Here is a 17515-nt window from a genome sequence, read left to right as displayed (position 1 = left end):
TTTTATATAAATATAACTTTTTAAATGAATTATTTTATTTTATAATTTTTTTTATTTTACATTTAGCAAGTGTGCAATGAATCAAAAGTGATTTGGGTTGAGCAAGATAAATTGCATGACCAAAATGACATACTTTGCAAAAGATTTACCTCTAAAAGTCATTTTATATTTCTGGATCAGTTGTGTTTTGTCATGCGTGTTCTCATCGGCTCTGAAAAATATTATTGCATCCAAAGGATGTGATGCTTACTCTTTGATTTTGGGTTTCAGATCGGTCTGGGCTGGCATGCAATCTCAGTGCACTTGTATTTTGCAGATGGTTGATCAGCGTTACCAACAGATTCATTTTGAACCAACAGGCAATATTCCTACTGGGCATGAGATTTCATATAAGCCTTGAGCATTGATCCAAATACGTTTGGTACATGAGAGAATGGGTTTTTAATCTTTCAGTCTTCTGTATCACAAAATTCACCTCTTTAAATATGAATGTCTGTTGACACCAGACTGAATGACTACATTTTCTGTTTTGATTCAATGCATCTGTATTGATTAAGCAAAAAAAAAAAAATATATATATGTATTTGGTATCATTGATATGCGTTTATATTTTTGTTAATATTTTGAAATAGATTTTATTTATATTTTGTTTTCACTTTCATTTTAGTTAAAAGTTTTAGTAATTTTGTTGTTTTTGTCATGCTCTTTTTGTTACTAATACGCCAACATTATTAAATGTTTTTTTATTTGTATTAATTATTTATTCGTTTTAGTTATTTTAGTACTTAAAGTTAAACTAAATGAAAATGACAAATAATATGAGTAAAATAAGCTGAATTAAATTATTTTTGTAATAATTCAGTTAAATGTAAATTTGTAAATATTTTCAGTAACATTATTTCAAGTAACAAAAATGTATTCCTATAGTTTTAGTTGACTATAACAACCATTCACTGAATCATTGATTATCTCATCCAAAAATGCATTAACAGAAGTTCCCAGCATTTAATTCCTTTGTTTTTCTCTTTGTCTGTCTAGATTAAACTTGGAGACATCCAGGGATGCCAGCTCTGTAAGAATCATGCAGGTCACATGGTCAGGTACCACAGTCCTCATCATTTTCACCTTGCTGCAGTTTGTCCAGTCGGAGCTGTCGGAGGGTCCTTTGGTTCCAGGTAAGCATGCATGAGCCCTGTGTTTTGTGATTTTATTCCCAGGTTCTGATGTGGATTCCCAGGTTATTCCCAAGCTACGTGGAACGGACACATAAGCCTATTAATTGCATCTGAACATTGAAAAAAAAAACAGTTATTTTTATGGGAACACAGAAACATCTAGACTTTTATATTCTGCAGTGCAGGCTTATGTGCTTTTCCCATGTGGCTCTGGTGTGTTTTTTCCATCTCGTCTGTATTTCCAGTCGAATGATGAACTGTCTGTTTGTGTGATGGACACCATTCAAGGGACTGTCAGATCAACTGGTTCTCTATTTCAGGTGAATGATGAATAATGTTAAACGAAAGGAGGATTTCAAGATAAACGACAGACATCAGTCAGGAGCAACTGCTATATGACTGTGTTCCTTTATCATGGGTTTGAGAATCGAAGTGGATACATTAAATTGTATGAGTCATATTGGAACCCATGAGCTTTTAAAGGGACAGTTCACCCCAAAATCATTTACTTAGCCTCATGTTGTACCAAACCCACATGACTTTCTTGATTTAGAGGAAGTTTTTTTTTGTCCTGGCTGTTCTTGTAATGAAAGTAAATGGATGCTGGTTCTGTGAATCTCCAAAATGACAAAAATGTACCATAAAATTGCCAAAAAAATAGTCCATACGACACGTGCACTATATTCCCAAGTATTGTGCAGCTCAATTTAACCAAAGTTAAAGTCTTATAGAGTCAAATAAACCACTTATATTGTGAATTTAGGAGTTAGACAGTTCTAATTCACTTTCATTATTCACTACCGTTTGAAAGTTTAGGGTCTGCACGATTTTATAAAATCATTTATTTATTTATTTTTAAATGTCTCTTATACTCACCAAAGCTGCATTTATCTGATGAAAAATACAGTAATTATTGTGAAATATTACAATTTAAATTTACAGTTTTTTGTTGTAATATATTTTAAAAAGTAATTTATTTCTGTGATGCAAAGCTGAATTTTCAGCATCATTACTCCAGTCTTCAGTGTCACATGATGATTCAGAAATCATTCTAATATGCTGATTTGCTGCTCAAGAAACATTTCTGATTATTATCAGTAGGGGTGGGCGATATGACCAAAATCTTATTTCACGGTATGAGAAATTTTATTTCACGATAACGATATATACATCGATATAGCTATTTCTATTTTATTTTTTGTTATTAAAATTAAGAAAAAGTAGCAAATTACAAGCACAACAGAACAAATAAATATGAAATAAACTTTTAATTCATTCAGCTACAGTAGGCTAGGTTTATTTAACATGTAGTAAGAAATATTACAGAAATTGAATAAAGTGTATAAATAAAACACTGCATAGTCTTCACTGTATCAATCAAACAACATTAATAATGACAGACAGCAGCAGGTAAATAAGGCTGCTGTCCTTTTAAGACCAATCCAATGTACTGAAACACATCCTGTTTTCACCCAACTGTTTACATTTATTTAACTCATAACCGACTGTGTTTACGGGAATACTTCACACGACGGGCATTATGACATATCTGTGTGCGTATTTGACCATTCAAGCACAATAAAACAGGAAAAAGATCTGTTTTCGCGATTCCATGCTGTCTGAGAGGGGTTTCAGTGCGCGCGCTTCGGCTGTGTGTCAGTCAGCGCGAGCAGCGGATTGTGCTTTTTCACCGCTTATTGCACTTAATAACTTTATTAAACATGGCTTTGGGTCAGTCAGCGCGAGCAGCGGATTGTGCTTTTTCACCGCTTATTGCACTTAATAACTTTATTAAACATGCATGTCCCAAATCCGCGATCGCATGCTGTCTGAGAGAGGCGCTTTCTGAGTGTGTGCTTCGTGTGTGTCAGTCAGCGCGAGCACCGCATTGAGTTCTTTTTCATTGCATATTGCACTTAATAACTCGATCAAGTGCAGCACTCTTTATTTTCTCATTCATGCATGTTTCCTTATCAATCAAAGGTGAATATAACGTTTAAGCAGTATGTTATGCAGATACATTTGCATACCGTGGAATACACGATATAGCAAAAGCTCTAACGATAGACCCTCTATTCCGCGGTAACGATATATACCGTCATACCACCCAGCTCTAATTATCAGTGTTGGATACGTGGAAACCGTGATACATTTCCCCCCCCCAGGATTCTTTTATGAATAAAAAGGTGAAAAGAACAGCATTAATTTAAAATGGAAACCTTTGTAGCATTATAATTGTCTTTACTGTCACTTTTGATAAATTGAATGTGTATTTGCTGAATAAAAGTATTAATGTTTTTTTTATCTTAACAACCTCAAACTTTAGAACAGTACTGTAGAAAAAAAAATCACACACACGCACACAAAAATCACATTGTGTGATCACAGAAAAAAAAATCATGTGGGTTTGAAATTACATGGGGGTGAATAAACTAAGACAAATATAAATATTCATTGTGTGGGTGAACTATTCCTCTAAAGCTACACTTTATTTAAAACCCTTTTTTCATCTCGTACACTTTTACCTAAGGACACCTGATCGAGGGTGTCATCAGTTTTTTCATCACTGGCAGCATATTGTTTGTTCCCTGCAGTGTTAATTTTGACAGCAAATTTTGATTTAGTTTTAGTCATAGTCTTTTGACTAAAATGCCATTTAGTTTTAGTCATATTTTAGTCATCTGAATTGTTTTTAGTTTTAGTCTAGTTTTAGTCGACTAAATATCATAAGATTTTAGTCGACTAAATCTACAGTAAATTTAGTCGGCTAAAATCTAATGGGTTTAGTTACAGTGCATTTATTAAGCATTTCTCTAAAATTTCCAAACTCATATAGGTTTGATATCAAGGTTTTATCATGATAGACACCGATTTAAATGCGGTGACACACAACATGCCTTTATGTTAAAATTAAATAAAACCACTTCTCATAAAGATCAAGAACATGGTCTTCTTTTTAATGAAATACCAATGGGTATATAGGCTAATTATGCATTCTTTATAGCAACTTGTTTACCATATTCTTCATTCTTTCAAGCAGACATATTTATTTCTATAAATAATTCTCTCTTGCGTCGTCAGAATTATCCATATGTCTGCTCTTCTCTTACTCCCACATATTGACATTTTTGAACATTTTATGCGACGTGCAGCAAGTGTACGTTAGCTTATGTCCCGCCAATTCATATGTACGCATCTAACCTCTGAACCACGCAGCAGATTCGTTCTGAATGAATCTCTTCCCAAATCGTCCCTCCCTAACATTTTCGTCTCGTTTTTATTCATTGACGAAAATGTCAATAGATTTACATCATAGTTTTTGTCATTCAAAAAGAGTTTTAGTTCGTTATCGTCTCGTTGTCGTCGGTGAAAAAATGTCGTTGACGAAAATTATTAGTCAACGAAATTAACACTGGTTCCCTGTAAAGCGTAGTTTATTCCCGCAATTTATCATGATCGACTTCTGCAGCAAGCTCTCTTTGGTCCTCTGTATCTCCGTTTCTAGCCTTTTTCTCCCTAATTCACATCAGTCCGGATGATACCTCCCCAAATCACCCTGTTATTCAACCATCTTCCTCTTTATTGCTTCACACTCCTGTCCGTTATGATTCCTTCTCCTCACTTGTTTACCTTCCCTCCTTCTCATCTCCCTTCGTTCCCCCTCCTTTCCCCGTATTCCTTTGCCTGCTGCTTTAGAAACAATTTACTTGTCAGCTCGGTCTGTTGGTGTGCGTCTCTCTGAGTTTAATGTTCTTTTCTGGTGTGCCGTTGGAGGCGGCTGTAATTTCAGTCGCGAGCAGGCGTGCGGTGATGCCTTTTGCTCGCTGCGAGCCTGCATTGATAGCTGGAGCCCGATATAGCAGCGTTAATGAACAGGGCTGAGCCAGGCGCTTCCTGCCTGAAGTCCAATTCACTCCACCTGATGCGCTGCGCAGGAACCGCCGCTGAGCTGTAAACAGATGCTGCAGCCGCACAATGAACAGTGTGCAGCTGAGCATGATGGGTTGCATTCTCCAACCACCTGACAATCTCAGAGTTTCTTTGTTGAAACTGGTGTTGTGTTGTGTGATCGCTGTAGACTAGATATAGATGCACATTTATGCACCAGTGTCGCTTCGCTATACACAGCTATAGTATTTTAATTTCTCTTATCTCTTTGCAGACTCTGTCTTCTCAGTTAATAGAACAATTTTAACCTTCCATTTATATTTATTTGATAAGTAACTGCATGTAAGTATAGTCAGTCAGTCACTATCACAAAATAACCCCCTTTAGGGTGATAAAAACCCCTCTGCTTCACATCCTGATCCTCCTTGTCAGAATTATTTTGAGATAAATAGCTGTACATTATCAGTTATATATAGGTTTGTAAGCTGTTTGTCCATTTTTATACATCTATTTCTGTAATATCTATACCTTTGTTTGAGAAACTGAGAAAAGGGGGCCTTGAAGGAGGAAAAAAAAAACACAGGTGGACTACGGGTCATTGCTAGATATCTGACCGAATGTATAACACAGCAGATTTGGTAGCTGTGCATCATGGGAGCAGGCACTTGAAGGAGCCGTGCACTCATCCCTCATGCGCTGCTGACAGCAGCACTTCGGTCCGCATATGTTCCGTTGCCCTGCCACACCAGGACGCTCCGTCAGTGTCCTACCCTCGGTGATTAAATATGTAGTTAATACAGCGCTATAAGAATATTGAATTACACCACAGCCACTGTGACCTTTTTTGAAATTACAGTGCCAATTGTGCGAGACGACCGCAGCACTTTATAACAGGTGCCGGCTGGAACACAGCCTGAAGAAGAATACATTCACACCGCTGATGACCGGCTCATACTCTCTGAATGCCACTGAAACACTAAATAGCAACAATATCACTGTGGTACTTTCCTGTTTATCACTATTTATTGCCATATCATTATAGTCCCTATATTTACACTGTATCACTATAGCTCAGCTGATAAAAACATCACAATAATCCACAAGTAATGCACACCACTCCAGTCCAATATCTTGTGAAGTGAAAAGCTGCATGTTTGTAAGAAACAAATCAATCATTAAAGGTGTTTTAACTGATCAAGCACCTTTATTTATGGATTTGTTTCTTACAAACATGCAGCGTTTAGCTTGATGTTAATGGAGTTGTGAAGAAATGAGCATCCAAACAGCTGATAAAAACATCACAATAATCCACAAGTAATGCACACCACTCCAGTCCAATATCTTGTGAAGTGAAAAGCTGCATGTTTGTAAGAAACAAATCAATCATTAAAGGTGTTTTAACCGATCAAGCACCTTTATTTATGGATTTGTTTCTTACAAACATGCAGCGTTTAGCTTGATGTTAATGGAGTTATTGTATATATATATATATATATATATACAGTATATTAAAATAAGAATAGTGAATAGTGACCAGATTTGAACCTGTATCGCCGACATAAGCACCATGGCTCAATGCATTAGAAGTGTTTTGTTTTACACCCATCCCTAATGTTTTCTAATGGTCTCTGTTTTAGTTTTAGCTCATTCAATCACAACAACCATTTTTAGCCTCTTTAAATGATGTTTGCCGATGTTCTGTTCCAGTTCTTGTTTTTACCCAAGCAAACCATTTTCCCCTGAGGGTTGTATAAACCAATCACCTCAAATAAGAAGCCGAGTTTGTCTGATTTCATCCAAGCCATCATCTCCACTTGTTCAGATACACCATTCACCTAAATGATGTGTAATTTAACCGGTAATGTCCGCTCTTGGCACACGGCACAGGAAAGCTTTTTACCAATGAGACGGGTACAAATCATACAGCTGAGGGAAAGCTTCTCGCAAAGGCCCTCACCTCTGAAGAAGAGCAATTGAACATTACTTTGCACAGCACTTTTCAAATTGCCTTGTAATTGTGTTTGTTTGAAAAACGTTGATTTCAGTGCCACATTTTCATTTCTCTCTAGTCGGAGACAGGGCCATTATTGAAACGCATTGGATTGGACTGGGGTTGATATAGACGAATATAGAGGGAACAAATAGAAAGTTTTACGAAAGTCATTTAGCGCTGAAATACTAGGCAAGGGCCTCTGTAATTTAGTGAGGAAAACATCTGATATAGAAGATATTTACAGGTTGGCAGGTTTATTAGGAAAGTTCTGTGTTTTGCACGTATACACTTAGTCCTAACGGCATGACATGATAAAGCAACAAGTGATGAGAGCTATCCTTTCCATGTAAATCAGGACATTTAGTTTAGTGAGTCCACCAAACAGTTGAAGTATTTGGACGCTGTATATTAGCTCAAAAAACATGTTTTTTTTACTAGTTAAAGGACTTTTCTGAAAATTTTCTGAAAATGTACTCACCTTCAGATCATCAAAGATGTTGATGAGTTCATCAGAACAGATTTGCAGAAATTTAGCATTAGATCACTTGCTCATCAGTGGATCCTCTGCAGTGAATGGGTGCCGTCAGAATGAGCATCCAAACAGCTGATAAAAACATCACAATAATCCACAAGTAATGCACACCACTCCAGTCCAATATCTTGTGAAGTGAAAAGCTGCATGTTTGTAAGAAACAAATCAATCATTAAAGGTGTTTTAACCGATCAAGCACCTTTATTTATGGATTTGTTTCTTACAAACATGCAGCGTTTAGCTTGATGTTAATGGAGTTGTGAAGATTACTTGTGGATTATTGTGATGTTTTTATCAGCTGTTTGGACTCTTATTCTGACGGCACCCATTCACTGCAGAGGATCCATTGGTGAGCAAGTGATCTAATGCTAAATTTTTCCTATTTCATCTATTCAAATGAAGAAGCAAACTCATCTACATCTGCATTTTAAAGTCGATATAGATGACTCTCTGTGCAGGTCCGTGGATCTGAGAGATGGGGATTTGTGCATGCATGAAATGTTTTTTTTTTTTTACCGTAATTGTCATTACTAGAGTTGCCAATTCTTTTAGTGAATCAGGGAAAAACAATGCAAAAGTGCTTGCATAAATGATGCTATCAGCAGGCACAATTCATGTTTAGTGAAGTGCATTAGACACAGATGATCTGTACAGATTAATAAATGGCAAAATAGCAGCTTATGATGCTTGAGTTAGAGACATGCATTTAATATCAAAGGGCCTTTATGATCTAGTCTTATTAAACGATATGGACTCTGACCGACTACATTAGGATTGTGTAATGCCATGTCTATGTCATGCCTTACTAAAAACCAAAGGTTTTTGAAATACCCACCTGTCTTGACAGGAATCAACCTTAAGATCAACCCAACACAGCTTTACGACATGGACATGCAAATCAGGAGCAGGAAAGCAACCTAATAGTGCCCGACTCATGTGCAGTAATCTCTCTGTGAGAACCAGTGAGTTCACAGGCTTTCCTGTAATTGAGAAAAGGATAAAACGATGAAGGAATATGAGCCGCAGTTACGTTTCTAAAGTGCTGACAGAACAAACATTTACAGCCTACACACTTGAGTTATCTTGGGAAATCCTAATAATTTTCTAGATAATCAAGAAAGATGCCTCGTATGCGTGATCAAGCACCTTTATTTATGGATTTGTTTCTTACAAACATGCAGCGTTTAGCTTGATGTTAATGGAGTTGTGAAGATTACTTGTGGATTATTGTGATGTTTTTATCAGCTGTTTGGACTCTTATTCTGACGGCACCCATTCACTGCAGAGGATCCATTGGTGAGCAAGTGATCTAATGCTAAATTTTTCCTATTTCATCTATTCAAATGAAGAAGCAAACTCATCTACATCTGCATTTTAAAGTCGATATAGATGACTCTCTGTGCAGGTCCGTGGATCTGAGAGATGGGGATTTGTGCATGCATGAAATGTTTTTTTTTTTTTACCGTAATTGTCATTACTAGAGTTGCCAATTCTTTTAGTGAATCAGGGAAAAACAATGCAAAAGTGCTTGCATAAATGATGCTATCAGCAGGCACAATTCATGTTTAGTGAAGTGCATTAGACACAGATGATCTGTACAGATTAATAAATGGCAAAATAGCAGCTTATGATGCTTGAGTTAGAGACATGCATTTAATATCAAAGGGCCTTTATGATCTAGTCTTATTAAACGATATGGACTCTGACCGACTACATTAGGATTGTGTAATGCCATGTCTATGTCATGCCTTACTAAAAACCAAAGGTTTTTGAAATACCCACCTGTCTTGACAGGAATCAACCTTAAGATCAACCCAACACAGCTTTACGACATGGACATGCAAATCAGGAGCAGGAAAGCAACCTAATAGTGCCCGACTCATGTGCAGTAATCTCTCTGTGAGAACCAGTGAGTTCACAGGCTTTCCTGTAATTGAGAAAAGGATAAAACGATGAAGGAATATGAGCCGCAGTTACGTTTCTAAAGTGCTGACAGAACAAACATTTACAGCCTACACACTTGAGTTATCTTGGGAAATCCTAATAATTTTCTAGATAATCAAGAAAGATGCCTCGTATGCGTTCTCTCCTGGAATTCAATTCTGTTTGTAATCGGTTGAGGAAATCTGAAGCAGAAAACATCTTTGTACAGATTCAGATTCGATAAAACATTGATAATATTAGAGTATTTTTATGATCTCATACATACAAATGACACCAACTGGGAATGTATACATACAAATGACAATATCCAACAGAATTCAATTTGTTAGTTAATATTTGAATAACATGAAATCGAAATGGGTGTTTTGTTGCTTGTTAGTCTGTTAGCCTTGTGGATATTTACTTGCTATTGTACTCCTTAAAGTGGACAAAACTGTGATACACTAATGTTCAAAAGCTTTTTCTTTTTTTAATTAAATTACTGTTATTCAGCATGGATGCAATAAATTTATCAAAAGGACAGGAACGACTTTTGCATTGTTACAAAAGATTTCTATTTCAAATAAATGCTGATCATTTGGACTTTCTATTCATCAAACAATCCTGAAAAAAAAAAAAAATGTATCACGGTTTCCACAAAAATATTAAGCAGCACAACTGTGTTCAACATTGATAATGATAAGAAATGGCTGCTGAACATTCAGCTTTTGTTTTAAAATATATTAAAATATATAATAGTTATTTGAAAATATAATAAATATTTCACAATAGTACTCAGCTTTTACTGTATTTTTGATCAAATAAATGCAGTCTTGGTGAGCATAAGAGACTTCTTCCAAAAACTTGAAAATGAAAGATGCTGGATCCCTTGGGTTGAAATTCTGTTTGTATGTTAAAGGTTCATTCATTCAATCACAATTTTTTATTTTTTTTGCAAATACAGGTCTTTTGAAATAATTGGTTATTGGACTGCTTCACCCGTCCATGCTTTTTTTTTTTTTTTTTACTCCTTTGCAGTTTGGCCTGTCGAGCATTTGATGAAAATCGTTTTTGGATGTGATATGACGCATATCAGCCAAAAGCAGCAGCCACTCACTCATCTCGCTATGGAAGCTGATATTCAGCCATCACACAATTTTTCTCTTTTCCATCTCTCCATCGACATACACCCTGCGGACTCTCACCGTCTCTGTCAGCTCCCAGCAGGCTCTCTGCGGAGCGATGATGACTTATTCCTTGTAGCATTTGTTGTGTCTACAGCAATGACGCACTCGTTAAATCCTGAAACTTGTTCGCCACAAGTGTATGGTTTGTGATCGTACTCAAAATAGCAAAGCAAAGTGATAAAAATTTCCTCGTTTAACTTCTCTGCTTCTGCGAAACGGTCTTGCCAAGCCAGTCAGCGTGAGTCAGCTCCATATGTCTGTTGATAATATCAGAAAATAGAGCATGCATTGTTGATTTGAAAGCATCAGACTCTGTGTCTGCCATGGTTTATCTGTCATTGTTGTCAGAGCTTTCAAAAGTAATATATTTAAAGGGACAGTTCATCTAAAAATGACCCTTCTGTTATCATTTACTTACACTCATGAGCTTTCAAGCTTCAAAAGGGATGCAAAAGTATAATAAAAGTGGTCCATACAACTTGTGCACTGTTCTGAAGTCATGAAAAATGACACTGTTTTCAGTTGTGAGTGAATTATTCCTTTAAAAGCCATGAAAGATGGTTTTCATTAGCTTTGTCTTTGTCTTCCATCAAACCTCACCCGGTGCAAACAAAGGGACGGACAGGTTAGACAGGGCTGTGATAGGAAATCCATGAGGCTACGTGCCAGGGTGGAAAATGAGATTCCCTGTCTTTACAAGCCATTCGGCCTCATCCAAATATTATGTTTGAGAACATTTACGCCTATTTATTTTGTGAGAGGTGTGGGTGTTCTGTTTCTGTCATCTCTGCTGATTTAGTTTGTGTGTGTGTGCCGTGATTTGCGATTTTCTGAAGAGGCCCACATCCTTAGTGCCACTCGCTGTTTCCCAGCATGCATTCGTCCTTCTATGCATCTGAAAGACTCTATGGAATATGAGAGAGAGCTTGGAAATGAAAATAATTTTTATTACCCTGATGCAAAGACCTGAATTAATTTCCATGCTTGTTTAGGCTGGTTATGCTGGTTGGTGGACAAACATAGTTATTTTTTTTCGATTTCACTTCCGTGGAACACAAAATAATTTTTTTTAAAGAATATTCTAGCCACTCTATTCAATATAGTAGAAGTGAATAAAGACTTCAAGACTGTCAAGATCCACAATGACAAAAAAAAAAGCATTATAAAAGTGGTCCATATACTTGTGCACTATATTCCAAGTCTTTTAAATTAAACATTAAAAAAAAACTGTCTGAGGAACACTAAAAAGTTATTTGTTGCTGATAATCTTCTCCAGTAGATTGTTAACAAATCATTCTTTGAGTTGGATCTTTTTAATGAATCAGTTGATTCAGTTCACTAGGACTGCTTTTTGGGGCATTTTTTTTAGTTCGACATCCAAGATTTTACCAGAAGAGATTTTAGATTTTTATCATATGTTAATTCAAAAAATCTTGCATAATTTTAACTGCTGTATTTTTGTGTTTATTTGGTTTTTATTTTGAGTTTATGCAACTCTTGTATAATTCCAACTCAGTTTTTGCCATGAAGATAGTCTTACAGTGTGTTCACACCAGACACGAATGTAATTATTCGCACGAGTAGATTACATACAAAGTCAACGCAAAGACGCGAATAGAGGGGAATTCACGCCGCATGGCGCGAAATGCGCGACGCGTTTGCCGCGAACGCACGAAATTCGCCTCAATCGTGTCTTCCGCGCAAGTTCAAAAACTTCAACTCGAGCGGAAAATTTGCATGACACCTCTGGATGGTGCTGTGAACCCAGACACGTCGGCGTTTGGCTTTCCATTGTATTTGGGACTTTTTGACAACAGGTACAAAACAGCGATTGTAGTTATCTCCACCATGGTTGATCGCACTGTTTTTATTCGCACGAGTGACACGAAGAAACATCCCGCGAGTAATCTAGAGCGAGTGACGCCATGTGCATATTCGCTTCGCGTCTGGTGTGAACACACCATTAGATGCTGACATGACAATAAAAATAAATTACTGCTACTACTACTACTACCTGAATCCGACATCCACTTTTCTCATTCACTATGGTGAAGAGTGGCAAGAAAAAATTACAGTGAGAATCCTATGGGTTTGAAAACACATATAATGTTGTTTTCTTTTTTTTGCGGTAGCCTGAATATACTGAAATTGCACTTCTAATCTATGCTTTTAGACAGCTGTTATCTTAGGATCATTTGAATGAAATTGTTTGTCCCTTTAAAGGGGTCATATGACGTTGCTAAAAAAGATCATTATTTTATGTATTTGGTGTAATGAAATGTGTTTATGCGGTTTACGGTTCAAAAAACAGATTATTTTCCACACTTATAAAGAATATCTCTTTGGGTTTGAGACTTTAGTCTTTGCAACTTTAGGGACCTTATCTATTCACGAACAGCTTGTAACACTCCAAAGAGAAAGGAAAACTTGAAATCGCATCATATGACCCCTTTAAAGTGTTTCGTGCGGTTCAGGCTTTCTTAATTCTTGGTTTTATTGAATTAGCAGGAAGTCCACCACCCACGCAGCCACCTGGTCATGTGATCGTGTAGTTATAGAGTTTAATCTTTTCCCATTAGCTGATGAGTGAAGCACATTGATCCCTCTGCGAGGGGATTCATGAATATGTAGTGTTATTCTTGCGAGGCTTGGCGTGGCCTCTTTCTTAAGTGCGACATTTAGCGCTGCTTTTGAAAGAATTGAATGATGCCAGTTTCCATTTCTATCCGTCTTTCTCCTCCTCTCCCAGGTGAGACATTAAAGATGAGCTCCGATTTGGCAGCTCTCTTCCTTTTTAAAAGAGAAGCTATTTCAATCCTTTCATTTGTCAATCACAGCTCCGCCACGTCCGGGCCAGGAAATAATTGTCCGCATCTCTCCTCTTCCCTGGAGTGGCCGAGCGCTTTTGCATGAGAAAAGAGAGCAAGCGGAGGAGGAGAAAAGGAGAGGTGAGGCTGGAATAGATGCACGGCTGCATTGTTTTCATCATTAGATTTTTGTTTACTATGCCAGGAGAGTCTGGGTCCGCCGAGGCAATCAGTGAGAGTGTCTTCTTACATTTACAGGAGGGTTTCTGTGTGTGATGCTGAAGCTTCTCTCACTTCAACACATTAGCTGTTAGATTTCACCTCCTATCTTAGCTGCTACTCTCTTTCATGTCATTATTGGTTGAATATAGATGGATTTTAGTGATCCAGTTTAACTGTGTAAATAAAATAATGCCATATTTGGATGAATTTCAGTATTCATGTAATTAAAGGGATAGTTCACCCAAAAGTGAAAATTCTGTCAGCATTTACTCACCCTCAATTTGTTCCAAACCTGTATGAGTTTCTTTCTTCTGTTGAACGTAAAACATTTTTTGATGAATGTTGGTTGACGCTAGCCATTGACTTTCATTGCATTTTTTCCCCCATAAAGTCAATGGCTACCAGCAACTGTTTGGTTACTCACATTATTCAAAATACTTTCTTTTGTGTTCAACAAAAGAAAGAAAGTCATACAGGTTTGGAATGACTTGAGGGTGAGTAAATGATGACAGAATTTTCATTTTTGGGTGAACTATCTATTTAAGATGAATCGTGTTGCTCTAAAACTCTCATCAATCCCTTGACTGGCCTCTACCAGAAAACACATATACCACAATAATAATATTTACAAATGTTGCACATTAATTTGATCTTTAATGACATGAAAATGACACTTATTTTTCATTTTCATGTTTAGGTTAGAGGCAGGGATAAAATGTGTTACTATTTTCATATTTATGAGGAACAAAATATACTACTGTGTAAAAAAAAAAAAAAAGACATACACTACCATTCAAAAGTTAGGTGGCAGTAAGATTTCTTATTTGATTTTTATTTATTTATAAAAACGTATACTTTTATTTGGCAATTTGCATTGTTACAAAAGATTTTTGTATCAAATAAATGTACTTTATTTGAACTCTCTATTCATTAAATAATCCTGAAAAAAAAATGTTTCATGGTTTCCATAAAAATATGAAGCACCACAGCTGTTTTCAACATTGAAAATAATAAGATTTTTTTTTTTGAGTGCCAAATCAGCATATTAGAATGACTTCTGAAGGATCATGTGACACTGAAGTAATGATGCTGAAAATTTAGCTTGCATCACAGGAATAAATTACATTCTAAAATATATTAAAATAGTAAAAAAAAAATTGTTTTAAATTGTAATAATATTTCACAGTTTTCCTATTTTTACTGTATTTTTTGATCAAATGCAGCCTTATTGAGCATAACATTGAGTAATATTCAAAAATATTAAAGGGGTCATATGATGCTTTTTTAAAGATCATTATTTTGTGTATTTGGTGTAACAGAATATGTTGACATGCTTTAATGTTAAAAAAACACATTGTTTTTCAAGTAGATATGTGGGGTGTGTTAGAACGAGCCGTTTTAGGGGGGCGTGGCAGAGTCTTAACTTTGATAAAGAATATCTCTTTGGTTTTGAGACTTTAGTCTTTGCAACTTCAGGGATCTTATCTATGCACAATCAGCTTGTAACACTCCAAAGAGAAAGGAAAACTTGAAATCGCATCATATGACCCCTTTAAGAAAAACTACCAACTTTTGAACACTAGTGTAACTGGAGCAATTCAAGCACAAATAAGGTTAATGCAAAAGAGTTGATGCAATCACCCTTTCTTATTTATTTAGTTGTTTAATAGGTGATATGGGTATCAAAAATGTATGAACTTAAAGTGCTCATACAGCATTGTAGAGATTCAACTCAAAGTTAGCAATTGTCCAAACTATAATTCTGTGATTTGTTTCTGATGCAGATGTGTGAAGCTTGATTTAGGTAAAGGTGCTGATTTAATTGTTTAAATAGTTTCTAGCTCAAGTTTCAGGTGTTTACTACAACGTTTCATTTTTGTGAGATGTGCACTACGTTTCCCTCTCGTGACAGCATCTCAGAGCTGATTTTATAATTCCTTACCAGTACGCAGCTGTTTCTAAAACACACAAACATGTTGGATTAATCAGTGCTTTTATATTCATAAGCATTCCCAGCTCTTTTAATTCTATACCAGCGTCTATCCCGAAGAGTCTGAGTGTGTGTGTGTGTGTGTGTGTGTGATGTTAAGCACCTGTACGCATGCTATGAAATATCGATGTGCATTGTGTCGGTATCTGTTTAATGAGCAGCTCAGGGGTTTGTTTAGTAGCCTGAAGGCTGGATGCTGTACTGATGAACAGAACTTGAAACCTTCCCATCAGCCCTCATCTCTTCTGATCCATTCTTAGAGTTAATCTAGAGGGGTGCAGCTTTATGAGTCATGAGACTCGAGCGAGTTCTCCAGACCCCTGCCGATGGCTGCTGGCGCTCTGCTTTTTCCCAAACGCTTGAGCTGCGAGCAGAGCTGCTGTTTCATATCGGCCTCTGTTTATTTCCTACATAACGTGAGTGATATTGTGCCGTTCAGAGGCACAGGCTCATAATGTCTTTTAGGAAATGAAAAATAGAGAGTGTATTATCTGGCTTTATCAGCACTGTGCTGTTGCCTGGCCTTAATCCAACTTATCTCCACCTGAGGTTATATTTACGATGTTTTCAGTAACTCTCTGGGAAAATGTATTTTAAGTTCTTACAGACTTTTACTAGACCATTATATCTAGTAAACTTTGATAAAAAGCTTTGATGAAATCATAGAATGAGATAATAGGATTGCTATTTTTAAGTTTGGTGTAAGGATGTTTTATGTTTAAGGCGTTGATTTCTTTGTATTAAATGATGGCCCCATTAAAATTGTCCTGATACCTTTTCATAAGGGTTTTATCATTAATTTTAACTACTTTTCAAATGCCTTTTATAGGTTTTATTGTGTTACGAGTAGTGGTCGACTGTCCCGCCTCGAACACATCGGCCAAACAGGAAAACTTATCGGCCAATGCCGATATTTGAAAAATGGCAAATATCGGCCGATATATCGGCCTTGGCGATATATCGGTCGACCACTAGTTACGAGACTCAGACTTTCAATCTTAAACAGTGTTATTCAAACAACGCTAAAATGATTAATAATAAAACTAAAACTTTTAAAAATAATTTTAACTAATTGATAAATATTATTTTAAATTTTAACTAATAAAATTAAATATTAATAAATATTAAAACATAATACAATATTGAATGAAAAACAAAATTTTTTTTTTTACAACATTTCTAATTTTTGTTTGTTGAAGTACTAAAATTGCTAAAACTAAATAATAAATTATATTAATAAGCTAAATAGAAATTATATAAAAATATACAAAAAACGTACTAAAAATTAAATCTCACAAATAACCACAGATGCTCTGGAGCAAAATTCAGCCAACCAATCAAACAGAAAGGTTTCTTATTGATAATTTTGTCCAGTGTGGTTTAATGGGCGTCATATTGTAATTGATGGATATTTGTATGACACTTAAAGATGAAGAAAGATACTTAGAACTTAGTAAACCGAGCGATAAATTAAATAATTGTGTTTGCTTTGCTGATGATATGAAATTATAAAACATTGTGAATTTCACAATAATTTTAATGTGATTATTACACTGAAAAAAATAGTGTAGATTTTCACTCAGAAATTGCTAGAAAATGTCACAAATACGTGAAAGTGAAACATTGAATCAAACATGAAATTGTAAAGTACATAGACTGAAATAGTATTTTCTTGTAAAATGTGGTGAAATAATCTTTATTTACAGCTTTGAAAAATAATTTTTATAATATATTTGTTAATTAAGTTTTCTAAAGACCCTAAATAATTTATAATTTGTATTTAATATTTTATATATAT

General features: G+C 35.8%; 1 protein-coding gene across 1 annotated transcript in view; it reads left to right on the top strand.

Moving 5' to 3' along the window:
- Positions 1-17515, top strand: part of robo1 (roundabout, axon guidance receptor, homolog 1 (Drosophila)) — a 279412-nt gene that overhangs the window by 23088 nt on the left and 238809 nt on the right. Inside the window, exon 3 of the mRNA XM_016554386.1 lies at positions 1039-1175. Coding sequence (XP_016409872.1) covers positions 1082-1175 — 94 coding nt within the window. The 5' untranslated portion in view covers positions 1039-1081. The remainder of the gene's footprint in view (positions 1-1038; positions 1176-17515) is intronic.

The sequence above is a fragment of the Sinocyclocheilus rhinocerous genome, unplaced genomic scaffold (assembly GCF_001515625.1).
Source record: "Sinocyclocheilus rhinocerous isolate Xijiao unplaced genomic scaffold, SAMN03320098_v1.1 scaffold466, whole genome shotgun sequence".
NCBI classification, from domain to species: Eukaryota; Metazoa; Chordata; class Actinopteri; order Cypriniformes; family Cyprinidae; genus Sinocyclocheilus; species Sinocyclocheilus rhinocerous.
The sequence above is the reverse complement of the archived record's forward strand: the minus strand, read 5'-3'. Positions and strand labels throughout refer to the sequence as shown.